The sequence below is a fragment of the Schistocerca americana genome, chromosome 11 (assembly GCF_021461395.2).
Source record: "Schistocerca americana isolate TAMUIC-IGC-003095 chromosome 11, iqSchAmer2.1, whole genome shotgun sequence".
NCBI lineage: Eukaryota > Metazoa > Arthropoda > Insecta > Orthoptera > Acrididae > Schistocerca > Schistocerca americana.
The window spans coordinates 96,745,990-96,763,284 of NC_060129.1; the positions used below are offsets into that span (position 1 = coordinate 96,745,990).

Consider the following 17,295-nt stretch of genomic DNA (forward strand, 5'->3'; position numbering starts at 1 on the left):
CGAAGTTGGGGGATGTTTGTTACTATCACCCCCCATAAAAGCTTAAATATGGTCCAGGGAATTATTTTTCACCGCGATCTCCTTTTACAGTCCGATGACGAGCTGTGCGCCAACTTAGAGCGACTAGGTGTACATTTCGTCCGGCGTGTTCATCGGGGTCAGAGGGACAATCAGGTAGCTATCGGTGCCTTCATCTTGGCCTTTGAAGGTGATATCTTACCAGAGAAGGTCAAGGTGATGGTCTACCGGTGTGACGTCAAACCCTATATCCCTCCCCAGATGCGGTGCTTTAAGTGCTGGAAGTACGGTCACATGTCCTCTTGCTGTACTTCTAGCCTCACATGTCGAGATTGTGGACGCCCATCTCATCCCAATACTCCATGTGCTCCGCCTCCTGTCTGTGTCAACTGTGGAGAGCCTCATTCCCCTTGCTCGCCGGACTGCAATATCACAGAAAGAACGCAAAATCATGGAATATAAGACCCTGGACCGAATGACTTACACTGGGGCTAAGCGGAAATTTGAACGGCTACATCCCGTGTGCATGATGTCATCTTATGCCTCCACTGTCACTCCTGCTGCAGCTCCTTCAGCTGCAAGATATACAGTCAGCTCTCAGAGTCAGAGGACCTCACCTGCCCCCTTGACAATGGGGGCCCCTTCCCTCGCTGTTGATCCCACACCATCTACCTTGGGAGCAGCACCCACTAAACCATCAGGGACACCAGTCCCCACTTCTAAGCCGGAGAAGCGTAAGTCTTCTTCGGCTTCTCTCGCTCGGAAGGGATCCCTTGGGTCACTCCCTTCCCAGGTTCGTACCAGCGGCACAGCAGACACCAGCCAGTGGCTGAAGAAGCTACAAGTCGCTGGTCGACGGGCTTCGCGATCCTCTTCGGCCCCAGAGACTGACTCCAATAAGCCCTCTCACCAACGGCAACCAAAGGAACAGCGAGAGAAAACGACTTTGAAGACCCGTAAGTCCAAGACACCCGCGGTGGCACCTACTCCACCGCTACCTAAAAGCTCTGCATCTGAGGATGAGGTGGAGATCCTTGCATCTGCTGAGGACCTCGATCTCGCCGATTCCTCAGACGCAATGGATAGCACTTGCACGGGTGCTCCATCGGATGCAGCAGGTGACCCAGCGGCGTAATCTGCCTTCCCAGTCCCGTCACACCTTTCTCCGCAATGGACAATACCATCCTCCAGTGGAACTGCAGCGGTTTCTTCCACCATCTAGCTGAGCTCTGCCAACTTATCAGCCTTCACCCTTTCTTCTGCATTGCTTGGGGTTATTATAAGAACCGGGCAGCATATGAAAGGGTGTCTGGTGGCGTCTGCCTCTGTCCTTCACACTCTGCACAGCGAGTCTGTCCCTCTCCAAACACCTTTAGAGGCTGTCGCTGTTCGGGTGTGGACGCCACAGGCTGTTACCGTCTGCAGTCTTTACCTTCCACCGAATGGTGATGTCCCGCAACATGTCCTGGCTGCGCTGATAGCCCAATTGCCGCCACCTTTCTTGCTATTGGGCGACTTCAACGCCCATAACCCTCTGTGGGGTGGGTCAGTGGCAACAGGTCGAGGCGCCACCGTTGAGCATTTATTGTCGCAGCTCGATCTCTCGATTTTAAATGATGGTGCCTTCACACACTTCAGTGAGGCGCATGGCACATACTCCGCCATTGACCTTTCAATCTGTAGCCCTAGCCTCTTACCGTCTGTCCAATGGAGTGTGCATGACGACCTGTGTGGTAGTTACCACTTTCCGATCTTTCTGTCACTACCACAGCGTCACTCTTCTGGGCGCCCTAGCAGATGGGCTATGAATAAGGTTGACTGGGACCTGTTCTCCTCCACTGCCGCTATTGAGCCTCTCTCTAATGACGACATTGATGCGGTGGTTCAATCAGTCACCACCGGCATCGTTACTGCCGCCGAGTCTGCCATTCCCCATTCCTCTGGGTCCCCTCTGCGGCGGACTGTGCCTTGGTGGTCGCCTGAGATCGCTGCAGCGATTAAAGATCGCCGGCGGGCGCTACAGCGTCACAAGCGACATCTCTGCATTGAACACCTCATCACATTCAAACGGCTGTGTGCGCGGGCCCGCCACCTTATCCACCAAAGCAAGCAGGAGTGCTGGGAGCGGTATGTGTCCACCATTGGCCTCCATGCCTCTCTCCATCGCAGGTCTGGGCCAAGATCCGACGTCTCTATGGCTATCGGACCCCTGTCAGCATCTCTGCGCTTTCACTGAATGGAGCAGTTTGTACAGACTCCAGCGAAATTGCCAACAGCTTGGCAGAACATTTCACTCTGAATTCCGCTTCTGCCAATTACCCCTTGGCCATCCGCTACATTAAAGAGCGGATAGAACGTCGGAGCCTTTCGTTTCGCACCCTCCGCCCAGAATCTTACAATGCTCCATTCAGTGAGTGGGAATTTCGCAGTGCCCTAGCCGCTTGCGCTGATACCGCTCCTGGGCCAGATGGCATCCACTGTCAGATGCTGAAACACCTTTCAGTGGACTGCCAGCGGCACCTCCTCGCTCTTTACAACCGTCTTTGGGTCGAGGGGGAGTTTCCGTCGCAATGGCGGGAAGGCATTGTCATCCCCGTTTTGAAACCTGGAAAGAACCCTCTGGAGGTGGACAGCTACCGTCCCATTAGCCTCACCAACGTTCTTTGCAAGTTGCTTGAACGGATGGTGAGCCGGCGCTTGAATTGGGTGCTGGAGTCTCGGGGCCTTCTGGCTCCGTCTGAAGGTGGGTTCCGTAAAGGCCGCTCCGCCACCGACAATCTGGTGAGCCTGGAGTCGGCCATCCGTACTGCCTTTGCCCGCCGTCAGCACCTGGTCGCTGTCTTTTTCGACATGCGGAAGGCGTACGATACGACATGGCGTCATCACATCTTTTCTACGCTTCCTGGATGGGGTCTTCAGGGTCCTCTGCCGATTTTTATCCGCAATTTTCTGTCGTATCGTACCTTCCGCGTGCAAGTCGCGGCCTCGTATAGTTCCTCCCACGTCCAGGAGAACGGTGTGCCACAGGGTTCTGTTTTAAGTGTCTGCCTGTTTCTAATAGCCATTAACGGGCTCGCTGCGGCCGTGGGAAATTCTGTCTCCGTTTCCCTGTATGCTGACGACTTCTGCCTTTACTACAGATCTACTGGCATTGCAGATGTTGAACGTCAGCTACAGGGCGCTATCCGCAAGGCGCAGTCTTGGGCTGTAGCGCATGGTTTTTCAGTTTTCGGCTGCCAAGACCCGCGTTATGCATTTGTGCCGGCGCCGAACAGTCCATCCTGATCCGCGGCTTTATCTTGCCGACGAACTCCTTGCTGTGGTGGAGACCCACAGGTTTTTGGGTGTAGTTTTTGATGCCCGGCTGACTTGGCTGCCTCAGATTCGGCAGCTTAAACAGGCGTGTTGGTGGCATCTAAATGCTCTGAGATGCTTGAGCCACACCCGCTGGGGCGCCGACTGATCTACCCTGATACGGCTCTACCAGGTGTTAATTCAGTCTCGTCTGGATTATGGGAGCGTGGCTTATGGCTCAGCATCCCCATCTGCGCTGCAGGTACTGGACCCAATCCTACACAGCGGCATACGGCTTGCCACTGGTGCTTTCCGCACAGCCCTGTGGACAGCATACTAGTGGAAGCAGGTGTCCCTCCCCTGCGGTTACGGCGCCAACGTTTGCTGGCCGCTTATGCTGCCCATGTTTTAAGCTTGCCCGGGCATCCAAACTATCGTCTCCTGTTCCTGCGATCGGTCGTCCATCTGCCAGAACGTCGGCCCCGGTCTGGTTCTACAATCGCGGTCCGCATCAAAGAGCTTGTCTCCGGGCTTCGGGTTTTCACTGTTCCACCTCCTTTCCGGGCCACTTTGCATGCACCCCCATGGTGTGTTCCTCGCCCTTGCCTTCGGCTCGACTTGGTACAGGGCCCGAAGGACTCAGTCCCTCCAGAGGCCTTCCGCTGCCGCTTTTATTCCATCCTGGCCATGTATCAGGGCTCTAGCATTGTTTACACTGACGGTTCGATGGTTGCTGGTCGTGTCGGGTATGCGCTCACTCTAGGGGACCATTCCGAACAACGTTCCTTGCCGGATGGCTGCAGCGTTTACACTGCTGAGCTGGTCGCCATCTTTCGTGCCCTAGACTATATCCGCTCCTGCTCAGGTGAGTGCTTTGTTATCTGTAGCGATTCCCTGAGCGGTTTACGAGCTCTCAACCAGTGTTTCCCTCGCTCTCGTCTGGTGATGGCTATCCAAGAGTCCCTGCATACTCTTGCCTGTTGCAGCCACTCTGTGGTCTTTGTGTGGACCCCTGGTCATGTCGGTATCCCGGGCAATGAATATGTTGACCACCTGGCGAAAGAGGCCACGAGTAAACCATCTCTGGATGTTGGCCTCCCAGAGACTGATTTGCGGGCAGTCCTCCACCGAAAAGTTTTTGTGCTTTGGGATGCTGAATGGCGTGATCGGATCACGCCTAATAAACTCTGTGCCATTAAGGAGACGACGACTGTGTGGCGGTCATCCATGCAAGCCAACCGCAGGGACTCCGTCGTCCTTTGTCAGCTCCGCATTGGCCACTCCCGGCTGACACACGGTTATTTCCTGCACCGGGAGGACCCTCCTGTATGTCGCTGCGGGGCGGCTTTGACAGTGGCCCACATTTTGTTGGCCTGCCCCCTTTCAGGTGTGGTCAGGCAGACATTTGCGCTGCCTGATACGCTCCCTGCCCTTTTATCTGATGACCCTGTTATGGCTGGCTTAGTTTTACGTTTTATTTGGGCAGGGGGTTTTTATCGTTTACTCTGAGTGTTTGTTCTGTTCTTTTGTGTTGATTCTGGCCATTGGCCTACGATTTTCCGCTGAGTTTTTAATGTGTTCTCGGTGGTTGGCTTTTCCTTTTTATCTCTATGGTCGGCCAACCACCGTCACACTCTGTGTGATTTTAATTTGTTTTGTCTGATCTCTGTAGGAGTATTTCTTGTCCTGTGTCGTCTGACGTCTTTCCTGCTGTTCGTTTTTATTCTCTTTGGGCGGTTTTAATTTTTTGGAAAAAGGGACCGATGACCGTCGCAGTCTGGTCCCTTTAATCCCCCAAACCAAACCAAAACTTCATGCCTTCTTTGATTTTAAATTTTCCAAACCGCTTTTAAAATCTGATTCTAATCACCAATATTTTCCATACCAACTCCTGCTTGTTCTTCTGTCACGCCATCGGACAAGTTGTTCCAATCAGAGAGGCCTTCAGTGTACTCTTTCCAACTATCCGATCTCGCCTTAGAATTCCCATTGTGCTCTTAATGTCACCACGCTTGCTTCTAATTCCGTGGAAGATTGCTCTGACTTTTCTATATGCTGCGTCAGTCGTCCCAAGGATCATTTCTTCTTCGATTTCTTCACATTTTTCGTGCAGCCTTTTCGCCTTAGCTTCTCTGCACTTCCTATTCATTTCATCCTTAAGTGACATATTTCTCTATTACTGAATTTTCCTGAATATTTTTGAACTTATATCTTCGATTGATCAACTGAAGGATTTCCTATGTTTTCCATGGTTTCTTTGCAGTTAGCTTCTTTGTACCTACGTTTTTCTTTCCAACTTCTGTTAATGTCGTTGTTAAAGATATCTATTCCTCTTCAACTTAACTACCTATTGAGCTGCTTATTATTGCAGTATCTGTAGCCTCAGAGAACATAAATCTCATCTCTTCTTTCCTTAGTACTACTGTATTCCACTTCTTTGTACATCGATTGCTCCTGACGAGTCTCGTAAAATTCAGCCTACTCTTAATCACTGCTAAATTGTTATGACTCTATATCTAATCCTGGGTATGCTTTAGAGCCCAGTATCTGATTCCAAAATGTTTGCCTGACAATAATATGGTGTGACTTTGAACCTCCCATATTTCGATACTTTCCCAAGTATACCCGCTCGTCTAGTGATTTTTGAACAGACTATACCAGCTATTACGAGGATAAATTTACTGTAGAACTTAACTAGCCTTTCTTCTCTCCTATTCCTATTATCAAGTACATATTCTCGTGCAACCCTTTCTTCTACACCCTCCCCTACGATTACGTTTCAGTCCCTCCATGACTGTTACATAGTACTGAATTACCTGTTCAGTATCCTCACTTTTTATCTCTTCACCTTCAACTTGCGACGTCATCATGTATACCTGAACTGTGCATGTTGTTGGTTTGCTTTTGATTCTCACAAGAACATATCTATACTCACTTTCTGCCCTGCCTTTCTATTGATACTAAATCCTACTGCTGTTGCTACTACCCTATTCTCATGTGACCAGAAATCCGTTTCTTATTTTCTGGCTTCCCAGCCACATTCTAACTCCTCACTTTCCAGCTCCCGAATCATAGAATGTTATCCTTTCGTTGGTTACTCAACCTTTTTCTCGTGGTCACCTCCCTCTTGGGCCACCTCGCCTGGAGGTTTGAATGGGGGACTAGGCTTTTGCTAATGGAGATACAGTTACGGTTCTTATTGAATCACATGCCACGTGTCACGTTGATGCACGTTATGTATCTTTAAGCAGTGATTTACATTGCCTTCTTTATCCTCAAGTTGTTGATCATTGCCAATTCTTCCTCATTTAGGAGCAGTTTCAGACCTCGAGGGAAAGAGAGTGCCCTGAACCTCTGTCGGCCCCTCCGCCCTCTTTGGAAAGGCTGTTGGCTGAAAGAGGGTGACACCTTATGTTGGAAGTCTTCAGGCACCAATGCTGATTGTTCTTATTCAAAATCCAAGTGATGGTGAGGTTCAAACCTGGGACTGAGGACTTTCCTGATTACTAAAAAAGACGCTACCCCTAAGTGACTGGCCCCAAAGAGCAGGGTATGACTACCTGAGATATCCAGTAAAGCAGGAGCTATGAGCACTGGGGCTAGTCGTGCACACCGGGGGCAAACAAGAAGAGAATAATCCAGCCAGCACAGTAACATTGTCACACTCAAGGCTGTGCCTTACAATCACATTTCCTTCTCATCTCTGTTCAGCTATCGCCCTGAATATTCTCCGTGCATTCCCTTTTACAAAACAGACAGGAAATCTCTGCCCCCGTGTCTTGTTTGAAGTTCCCTGTGGCGTTACCAGAGGTCGTCCAGGGAATCCTATCAGGTTTCCTGCTACTGGGATACAGCAGATTATATTCGCTGTCCACCTACAGGTGTACGACATATCTCCCACGACGTCAGTATTGATGTGACGATTTCATCCAGCTATCATTTGTTGCCTCTGTCTCTCGGATACATATGCTCCATACAAATCTCTATGTTTCCTTTTCAATTAAAAAAAAATCCATATTCAATAGACTACATGTTACCTCACAAGTTGTAAACGTTGTCCATCAGATAAAATTGCATACACTGCGTATCCCTTTTTTCTTCTTTTAATGGTGGCCTCTACTGCAAACTGCTCAACACGAAAATTGTTGTTTAAGAAACACATCACCACTGCTGTCTTTTCAATGAATCGAATTGTGGAGACATTACACGCATATATATAGTTCTATTTGCTTTACTCAAATGCAGATTTTGAATATACTCTTCATAACTTTTATATTTATCTCCCCCCTCTCTCCCCCCTCTCTCCCCCCTCTCTCCCCCCTCTCACCACCCTCTCTCCACCCTCTCTCCACCCTCCCTCCACCCTCTCTCCACCCTCTCTCCCCTCCCCCCAACTCTCCCCTCCCCCCATATCTCCCCTCCCCCCATCTCTCCCCTCCCCCCATCTCTCCCCTCCCCCCATCTCTCCCCTCCCCACATCTCTCCCCTCCCCCCATCTCTCCCCTCCCCCCATCTCTCCCCTCCCCCCATCTCTCCCCTCCCCCCATCTCTCCCCTCCCCCCATCTCTCCCCTCCCCCCATCTCTCCCCTCCCCCCATCTCTCCCCTCCCCCCATCTCTCCCCTCCCCCCATCTCACCCATCCCCCCATCTCTCCCCTCCCCCCATCTCTCCCCTCCCCCCATCTCTCCCCTCCCCCCATCTCTCCCCTCCCCCATCTCTCCCCTCCCCCCATCTCTCCCCTCCCCCCATCTCTCCCCTCCCCCCATCTCTCCCCTCCCCCCATCTCTCCCCTCCCCCCATCTCTCCCCTCCCCCCATCTCTCCCCTCACCCCATCTCTCCCCTCACCCCCTCTCTCCCCTCACACCCTCTCTCGCCTCCCCCCTCTCTCCCCTCCACCCTCACTCCCCTCCACCCTCTCTCCCCTCCACCCTCTCTCCCCTCCCCCCTCTCTCGCCTCCCCCCTCTCTCCCCTCCCCCCTCTCTCCCCTCCCCCCTCTCTCCCCTCCCACCTCTCTCCCCTCCCCTCTCTCTCCCCTCCCCCGCTCTGTCCCCTCCCCCCTCTGTCCCCCCTCTGTCCCCTCCCCCCTCTGTCCCCTCCCCCCTCTGTCCCCTCCCCCCTCTGTCCCCTCCCCCCCTCTGTCCCCTCCCCCCTCTGCCCCCTCCCCCCTCTGTCCCCTCCCCCCTCTGTCCCCTCCCCCTCTGTCCCCTCCCCCCTCTCTCCCCTCCCCCTCTCTCCCCTCCCCCTCTCTCCCCTCCCCCTCTCTCCCCTCCCCCCTCTGTCCCCTCCCCCCTCTCTCTCCCCCCTCCCCCCTCTCTCTCCCCCTCCCCCCTCTCTCCCCCCTCCCCCCTCTCTCCCCCTCTCTCCGCCCTCCCCCCTCTCTCCCCTCCACCCTCTCTCCCCTCCCCCCTCTCTACCGCCCCCCTCCAGTGATATAATTCAGCATCCATATATCAGTTTTCAGATTACCTTACAACCAAAAGTAGCAGCCAGTTGACTTTAACTGCTTCTAAATTCTGTCTGATAGTTGTTCTGTTAGGGCAGCAAAATTGTTGGTCCTTATGTTTGGGATTTGGTTTGTGCTTCATTGTGAACAATGTGTTGTTTTGCATCTTAAGCTATGCCAGTGGAGAATATAGCAGAAGTAGTGCAGAAAAAGACCAGTTAATTGGTGGCATAGTCACGTTAAGTGACAGGATGGTGTTGTGGGCACTGAGTGTTCTGTTGCCCCGGTGGACAGTCCCTCAGCTGTACCGCCTGCAGTGAGTCCCTGTGTGAATATGCCCACCCACACAGTGTTTCTCTGTGCAGCTCGGCGACCGCCACAGGGGGCGGGTCCACCCCCAACTCTGACCGTCAACCCCGAAGTGGCCACAGCCAGACTCCTGCTGTAGCTGCCCCTCCACCTGATGACGCAGCCGTCTCGCGCTTCCGGTGAGTTGTGTTGCCACATATGCCCAGTTTTTACCCTCACAGTACTGTTTATTTTGGCATTAACCAGCCGATATAGTAATTAAATGAAATAGATTCCTTCAGTTTTTGGATAGAGGTTACAGTTGCCATTAAACATTACTCCTTTCTCACTTTTTTGGCTATGATATTTTGAAGATTGAGCACATATGCAGCAGATTTATCGTTCTCTGTATTTGCCGTGAGAATTACGTTCAGTTCAGAGTCACTCAACTGTAGTTACGTAGGAAGTGTCCCATACAAATCATACCCATTCCCAAAGATTCTTTATATATTGATGTGTTTAATCTAGATTTTGTTTTTAGTGATGATTGTGTGTCTTACAAATTGATTCTGAATTAAATGGGTGTGGAAACGGGATTTTTCACACAATTCCAATCAACAAAACTTATGTGAATGGTTGTAGATATAAGTTATTGAAGACACTCGGGAAGAAATGGCGAAAATAAGGTAAACAGAAATAGAAGTAATCATGACAAAAAGTTAATATTTAGTACAGTAATGAGGATACAGCTTGTTTTGGGTATGTCTTAAAATGTAATTCGAATATTCCTTAAATGGTTCTCTGGTCAGTTACATCTGTAGTGACTGTTGAAAATCTGCGCCGCACTGGAACAGGAACCCAGATTTGCTGCTTATTGCAGGCAGTCTCCTTGACCAGTAGGCTGCCTGAGCACACCTCCACTTCTGACTCAGCGTGTCATCGACACTTGCACTAGAGTTTACCCCGGGGGACTTGTGGGAAGAGCAGCAAAAGGGAAATCGAATCGGTGGATGTTATCCTACTTCAGAGGATGTACATGGGAATGGGTAAAAAACGTCATCCACAATGGCAGTTCCAGTTACGCCAGCAAACGCATTCAGCTGGTCTAAATGCAGTGGGTGTGGCTGAGTGGACGTCCGAGGGAAAATATACTGTCACTTAAGACGGAAAAAGTGTTTTCATGCGGGAGAAAGTGTATTTTTAAGCGGTAAATCCGGGAAAAATCCGGGAATTATTTTCCTTGTCCACGTATACAGCCAGTATTAATCAAATTTGATACGTATGAAGTATCGTCTCCGTTGTGTGACTGGATTCTTGATTTCCTCGCAGAGATGTCAAAAAAGAAGTCATATACGGCGTTCCGCAAGGTAGTGTCATAGGCCCTATGCTGTTGCTGATTTACATAAATGATCTAGGTGATAATCTGAGCTGCCCCCTTAGATTGTCTGCAGATAACGCTGTAATTTACCGTCTAGTAAAATCATCAGATGATCAATTCCAATTACAAAGTGATCTAGAGAGAATTTCTTTACGATGCGGGAAGTGGCAATTGGCACCAAACAAATAAAAGTGCGAGGTCATCGACATGGGTACTAAGAGAAATCCGCTAAATTCTGGGTATACGATAAATCGCACAAAGTTAAGGGCTGTTGGCAGAAACTTAGAAGATGCGACAAACGTACCAAAGAGAGCCTACATTACACTTGTACGTCCTCTGCTGGAATATTGCTGCACGGTGTGGGATCCTTACCAGGTACGATTGGCGGAGGACAGCGAAAAAGTGCAAAGAAGGGCAGTTCGTTTCGTGTTATCGCGCAATATGGGTGAGAGTGTCACTGATATGATAAAAGAGTTGGTGTGGCAGTCACTGAAACAAAGGCGGTTTTCTTTGCGGCGGGATCTGTTAACGAAATTTCAATTGCCAGCTTTCTCTTCCGATGGAAAATATTTTGTTGACATTCACCTATGTAGGGCGAAATGATCAACATAATAAAATAAATCAGAGCTCCAATGGAAAGATTGAGGTGTTCCTTTTTCCTACACGCCATTCGAGAGTGGAATGGAAGAGAAGTAGTATGAAACTGGTTCATTGAACCCTCTGCCAAGCACTTCAGTGTGAATTGTAACCATGTAGATGTTGATTCCCTCCTGTATAGAGTTTAAAGTACTTCCTGCTTTGATTGATCATGATAATCAGCTGCAGATATCGACTTTGGAATCCACTGAACATTTAAAACACTCCTGCAACTCAGGCAGGCAACAGAAGCACACCCATTTCGGCTGGCAGTCATGGAAGACACACAGAATTAGTGTTGAAATTATATCAGGAGCAGGCAACAAACAGAAATTTTTCAATTTTCGTGCATACAAATCATGCGGGTAATAAGGCGTAATTTGGCGCAGGAAGTACATACTTACAAGTAAAGAAAATTTTAAAAACGCTCAATGTAAGATGACACACACCTACATGTGGCACATGCACACTGAAAACATCATCGATAGTGTCGAATTGTATTCTTAGTGTCCAGGATAATAGTATTAATTATGCAGCACATGCTGATATCAAAATCAGTATGCTCCATAGAGAACGTGAAACAAAGGAGAAAACAATAGAACGCTAGGATGAGATGTAAGACTTGGAAAGGTAGGAAGTGGGGAAATGTGCAAACACAACAGGTTATGTTACAACAAAAAAAGTGAGAAACTTAGTGTTAGAGAAGGAAGCAATGGACTTACAGCACACACAATAACAAACTAGGACAATGACAAACAAAGAATAAAGTTTTGGGGGATGAATCGGTAGCTTTCAGAGAAGTTAGAAAAAGATCAAATAGGTAAAAACAGGGCCAAATAGAAATCCTTGGTTAATGCAGGAGATACTGAGTTCAACTGTTAAAAGAAGACACTATAAAAATTCAGCAAATAAAGCAGGCAAAAGGAAATATGAATGTTTAACAAATTATTCACAAGAAGTGGAAAATGGCTAAGGAGGACTGTAGAAGGTGTGTGTGTGTGTGTGTGTGTGTGTGTGTGTGTGTGTGTCAGGGAGAGTCGACCTGGTGCCCTTGTTGTATTTCAAATATGTCGACCAACGTATTGTGTACGAAGCAGTGACTTTTATATTTTATGCCAGAAAATTTCCGTGTTACTGGTCTGAATCACTTAGATGTCTGGTGAGGAAATTGTATTTCAGTACTTACAGATGCGTTTAGTTTCTAGTGTTTTCTTCGTAAGTGAAAGAAGGAATTGGTACCCAGAGAAGGTAGTTTTAGGGGTGTGTTTGAATGTAGATGAAGGATTGGGTAGCAACTGCATGCCGAGGTGAAAGAAGGCGGATCTGTGGAGTGAATTATGAGGAAAACCAAATGAATTTGTTAGGAGATGGAGTGCACCTATTTTTAATGGCAGATGGCTGAAGTTTTTGATTATGGGCTAGTTCTGTGGATCTGTCTGTAATAGGCTGGTTGACCCGTATCACAGAAGCGAGATTTCTAGATTTGTGACTTGTCGCTCAGAAGAAGTGTATCCAGAATTGTTGGCAGTTTTGCGGCTGTGAGAGTTTCTTTCATTTGGTGTGTGTGTCTCGATAGTAGAGAGTAAGTGTGTCGATGTTTTGTACAGGAGCCTTTCTGAGGAGGAGCGAGGCAGGAGGCTGAGAGAGGCGGCTGAGAAGGGGGTGGTGGAGGAGGTGCGAGCGTTGCTCGCGGCTGGGGCGGACGTGAGGGCGAGGGGCGGGGTCTGGGGGACCGCCCTGCACTGGGCTGCAGGGAGAGGCCGCACGGCTGTGGTGCGGCTGCTGCTCTCTGCGGCGTCCGACCCCAACGCCAGGACTCTGCTGGGGCAGACGCCGCTGCACTTCGCGGCATGGTATGGCCACGCAGAAGCGGCGGCTGCGTTGCTGCAGGCCGGAGCCGACAGGGGGGTGAGGACTGATAAGGGGAACACCCCCCTGGACATCGCCAGGCAGTGCAACCATCACCAGCTCGTCGAGATGCTAACAGAGCGTTAATACGTGCCACTAGAGGAAATGACATCATTTACTTCATTATACATAATATTAAAATAAAAAACTGAAAAAAAGATCGCTTTCTCTATTCATTTGTACCTTTTGCAGTCCACGCAATTTCACCAGTAACACCACAAGTACTGCAACAACAGGAGATATCTGTAAACCAACGTGACAAACCTTCCTGTTCAGAATTCACTCTGTAAAACATTTCACAAGCAATTTCTGCAAAAGCTCAGCAACAACTGACAAATACTCCATCATTCATAAACTTCACATCTCTCGACCTCTCTCTCTTGTGTTTCTCGTCCCACACACAATATTCAAACAGCTTACAAGAATACAGCCGACGTCTCTCACAACCGCCTGTATTTCGAAACGTAAAAACCCAATGTCTTCCAAGAGACAAATGCGAGAATACCGGTTGTTGTGTAACACATCGGCCAGCCGCAATAACGTCACTTCTTCCCACCAGTCCGCTACATTACCTAATTACTGCAAACTATTTGCTAGCAGTGTCTATGCTCCTACATTACATCACTGCAAACTGCACCATACTCATATTACTGCCATATAAGCTGTTCAGTTAGAATGTATCTTCACTTCAGATTTCACACTGAATGCAGTTCTGTGTGTGCACCACACACGTACTTTCCGTGTTTAATTGTAATGTCACATTTGTAGCAGTGCTCACACCACATCATGCTCACACCATCTGCAGCCTTCTTGCCAGTTGACCTTCAAATAAAGACATTTGAAGAACCACCTAAAGTCATTTCTCTCCCACACACCTGCCTTGCTGCTCTTACACAACAAACTACCATCTCTCAGGGAATTATACTCAATCATGTGGGACATGCAGCCATCACTAGAAATATACGGCACTTTCCCAAAGTACACTTTTGCATCTCTGTACACGCTTTGGAAGCAGACCACATTTGCAACATTCATTCCCTCCTTTGCTGTGATACAATTAGACTTGGCATACCCGTGCGTGCATGTGTGACCCAAAGTGGCAGACTGCATTCTGAACGAGAGCCTCTGTGGCCCTCATGTGGCGGCGTTACACACGGAAGCTCCTTAACATTCTCTATGAGGAAGCAGCGACGCCAGAAGGCAGTATTGACTTGGTGAGCGACCTCCACGGCATCGATGAATACTTCAGGCTCTGACAGTTGATCCTCAACGTAAATAAATGTAATACACTCTGCATACATAGGAAAAGAAATCCACTACTGCACAACTACACTGCTGATCACAAATTGCTCGAAACAGTAAGTCACCTACCGTAAAATATCTAGCAGTAACTATCCAGAGTCATCCTGCGTGCAATGACCAAAAAATACCAATTGCTAAGAAACTGCGGCAGATCTTTTCTCAGCAATGTTTCATCATACGTTTTGGGCTCCTAAATCCAAATTTCGTGCTTCCTGCCCTGTAGTATGTCGGCTTTACAACCAAAGCCTCAAAATTTTCCGACTTTTCTCAGATTTTCATTTATTTCACAAAGACTACGTGTTTGTCAATGATGAAAGCCCTACACAAAATTAAATTGGACAAACTCTTCTACAACATGCAGCAATCAGCAGTGATTTTCTGACGACGAACATCCTGCTGAGAAACGGCGACTCCCCAAAATTCTGAATGCGTCTAACGCCATTCATCTGTTGCACTCTATTACGACACTTTGGAATGGTATGCAGTCTTCAGCACAGGGAAAACAGCCCAGAACTCCATCTGCGTTCTTCGCATCATCAAACACAGCGGCATATTTTTGAAACGTGTTCGTATTTATTTAAACTAGTGCTTGTATATGTGTGGTTGGTATCTGAGAAATTGCTAAAATTTATTTTGGTATCGAAATACGTAAATCTCAGTCTAGTGCGACAGAAATGTGTAAAAATTAAATTTTGTACGGAAGTATGCGAAGCACACGCTACACGATGCGAAATCCAGGCTAGCCGGTACATCAAACAATTCGCCTGCGAGAGAGGAGATCGTTTTCAATGTAATTTATACATACCATTTGTCTGCAAAACAGATAACTGAAATTAAAATATTGGTCCTGAATACTCTTTATCTTCAGACTTGTAAACAATAACTGCACCAGATCTGCTACCGTATCTGTAGTGCAAACGAACATAAAATGTAATGCATCCCACTTTGTGACAAAACTGCTTGAAAATTCACAAGGTAACGCCTTTCTGAAATAACTTACCGATTTGGAAAGTCTGAAATGATAATTTCACAGATACATTCTGGTGTGTGGCGGAGGATAGTTTGAGTACCACTGCTGTTCCGGCCTTTTCCTGTTGCAGTCGCGGTGTGAAACACTGCCGGTAAGTCACCGTGTGACCTCCATTCTCCTTAATTTTTACTTTCACGCTCCTTCTACCGAGACGTGCGTAGCAGGTACCAATATATCGGTTGAGTCAGGTGTAGAGAAACTGAAATAGAGCTCCAGTCTTCTTCATGTCCCTGTTGTACTCTCATAAAAATGTTTTCAATCGACTGAAAAATTTCACGTCGACAAGAATAAACAGTTTTGATCTGTCTTTGCTCAACTTATCGGTTCCCGTTAAGACTAGCAGAAGGGCCGAGTACGTCTTTCAAGCACTGACTGTTGTAACATTACGAGTCAAGATAGCTGTAACGGAAATTGAATAGCGTAAAGTTATCATTAAAAACGCACGCCGCGCGATTTAATTGAATAGCGTAAAGTTATCATTAAAAACGCACGCCGCGCGATTTGTGACGATTTGGTTGGTCATAATAGTAGTAACATGCTTTTGAATACAATTAAAATATATCGGCGATACCTGTTTAGTGTTATTGGAAACAATATGTAGTAAATTAATAAGTAAGGTAGCCGATCCTATAAGAAGAGGTGAAATTGGTCATATTAAGGTGTTTTGCTTTATGTCGACTAAGCCGATTATACGGCGTCTTTTTTTTCGTTTACTCTTAGAAAAAAAACAAATAAGTAACGAAGTGCTAATTGTGCGTTGTGAAAAATATAGGGGCGAATTTTAAATAGCTACAGTGTATAATCAGACTAACAAATGGACATTCAGTTACGCGAAATAGCGGACAGCGAAGTGTGGTCATTAAAGTGAGTACACCTACAGGGCGGTCAATTCCGGGATAAGTTTATTCGCATCTCACGAGGGACGCGGTATTGAGACCGGTTTTTTTCTTATTATATCACGGAGAGCGGGCTTCAATTTATAAAAAGGAGAAAAACTCTATCATTATCATTGACTGTTGGTGTTAAGCAACCAAAACTGTTCATCAAAGGGTTTCGGTGAATGAGTGGTGAATGCGAAATGAAACTGTGAACGAAGTTATATTAAATAAAGCAGAAGAGACAAGACAGTTTGGTCGTATCTGTTATTATTCCATCAACCGTAACATTTCTTCTCGTTGTACGAAGCCTTTATAGACGATCGTTATGACAATTTGCTTTCAAGGGATCTCGTTACGAGTTAAGTTTTGGGGACCTGGTCAACAAGGGATAGTTCGTAGATCTTAACTACTGCAGCTATTCTGGAATCAGGTGCTACCGTGACCGTTGTGTGTTGTCAATGGCTTAAGGTCATCATATCTCATGCTCTAAGATCGACGCCCCTTTCCTCTTGGTATAACGGTGTCTCACGGTAACAACGACAACGCCGACGGCGAATGAAGATACGGTAGACTGTGAAATTGCATTGCCCTGCTTTTCCTAAAAGCTGCCTTAGAACAGTGGCAGACAGGGTCCTTTCGCACACTAGGCTTACTGTAACTCAGCCACCAATCAAGAACCGATCTGAAATTTTCCCATTCGTATTGACATGCTTCCCAGATATCAGTGATTTCGGAATGGAGGATTGTAGAATATTAACTAAGAGAGCTTCTCAGGTTAGTCCTCACTGACGATGCGAGAAATATCGTCTATGAAGAGCTCTGAATAGAAAGTAAGAAACCCAGAGAACATCTGGCGTGCATTTCCTCGCCATGTTACAGTTTTAGGTGGAACCTTTAACCTGCCACCTCTGCAGTGGGCGACATCGGTGGCCGAGACTGTTGGCAGGGCCAGGGAATCGTGAGAAACTGATCCAAGTGCTTCACTCAAAAACTACCTCGGGCTATTAATCTGAGAAACGGGTCGTGAAGACAGCATCTTATGCTCGCAAGTCACAAATAGACCCGAACATTTCGAATCTGTTAGGGTAGAACGGGGAATCAGCTATGACAAGAGCGT

At 47.8% G+C, this 17,295-nt stretch overlaps 1 protein-coding gene across 2 annotated transcripts in view; it reads left to right on the forward strand.

The window, feature by feature from the left end:
- The window catches only part of LOC124554195 (ankyrin-3-like), a 78,067-nt gene extending 64,947 nt beyond the window's left edge, over positions 1–13,120 (forward strand). For both annotated transcript variants that reach the window (XM_047128263.1, XM_047128262.1), the window contains exons 3-4: positions 9,124–9,246; positions 12,668–13,120. In XM_047128263.1, the coding sequence (XP_046984219.1) occupies positions 9,124–9,246; positions 12,668–13,055 (511 nt within the window). In that variant the 3' untranslated portion in view covers positions 13,056–13,120. The remainder of the gene's footprint in view (positions 1–9,123; positions 9,247–12,667) is intronic.
- The last annotated feature ends 4,175 nt before the right edge of the window (positions 13,121–17,295 follow it).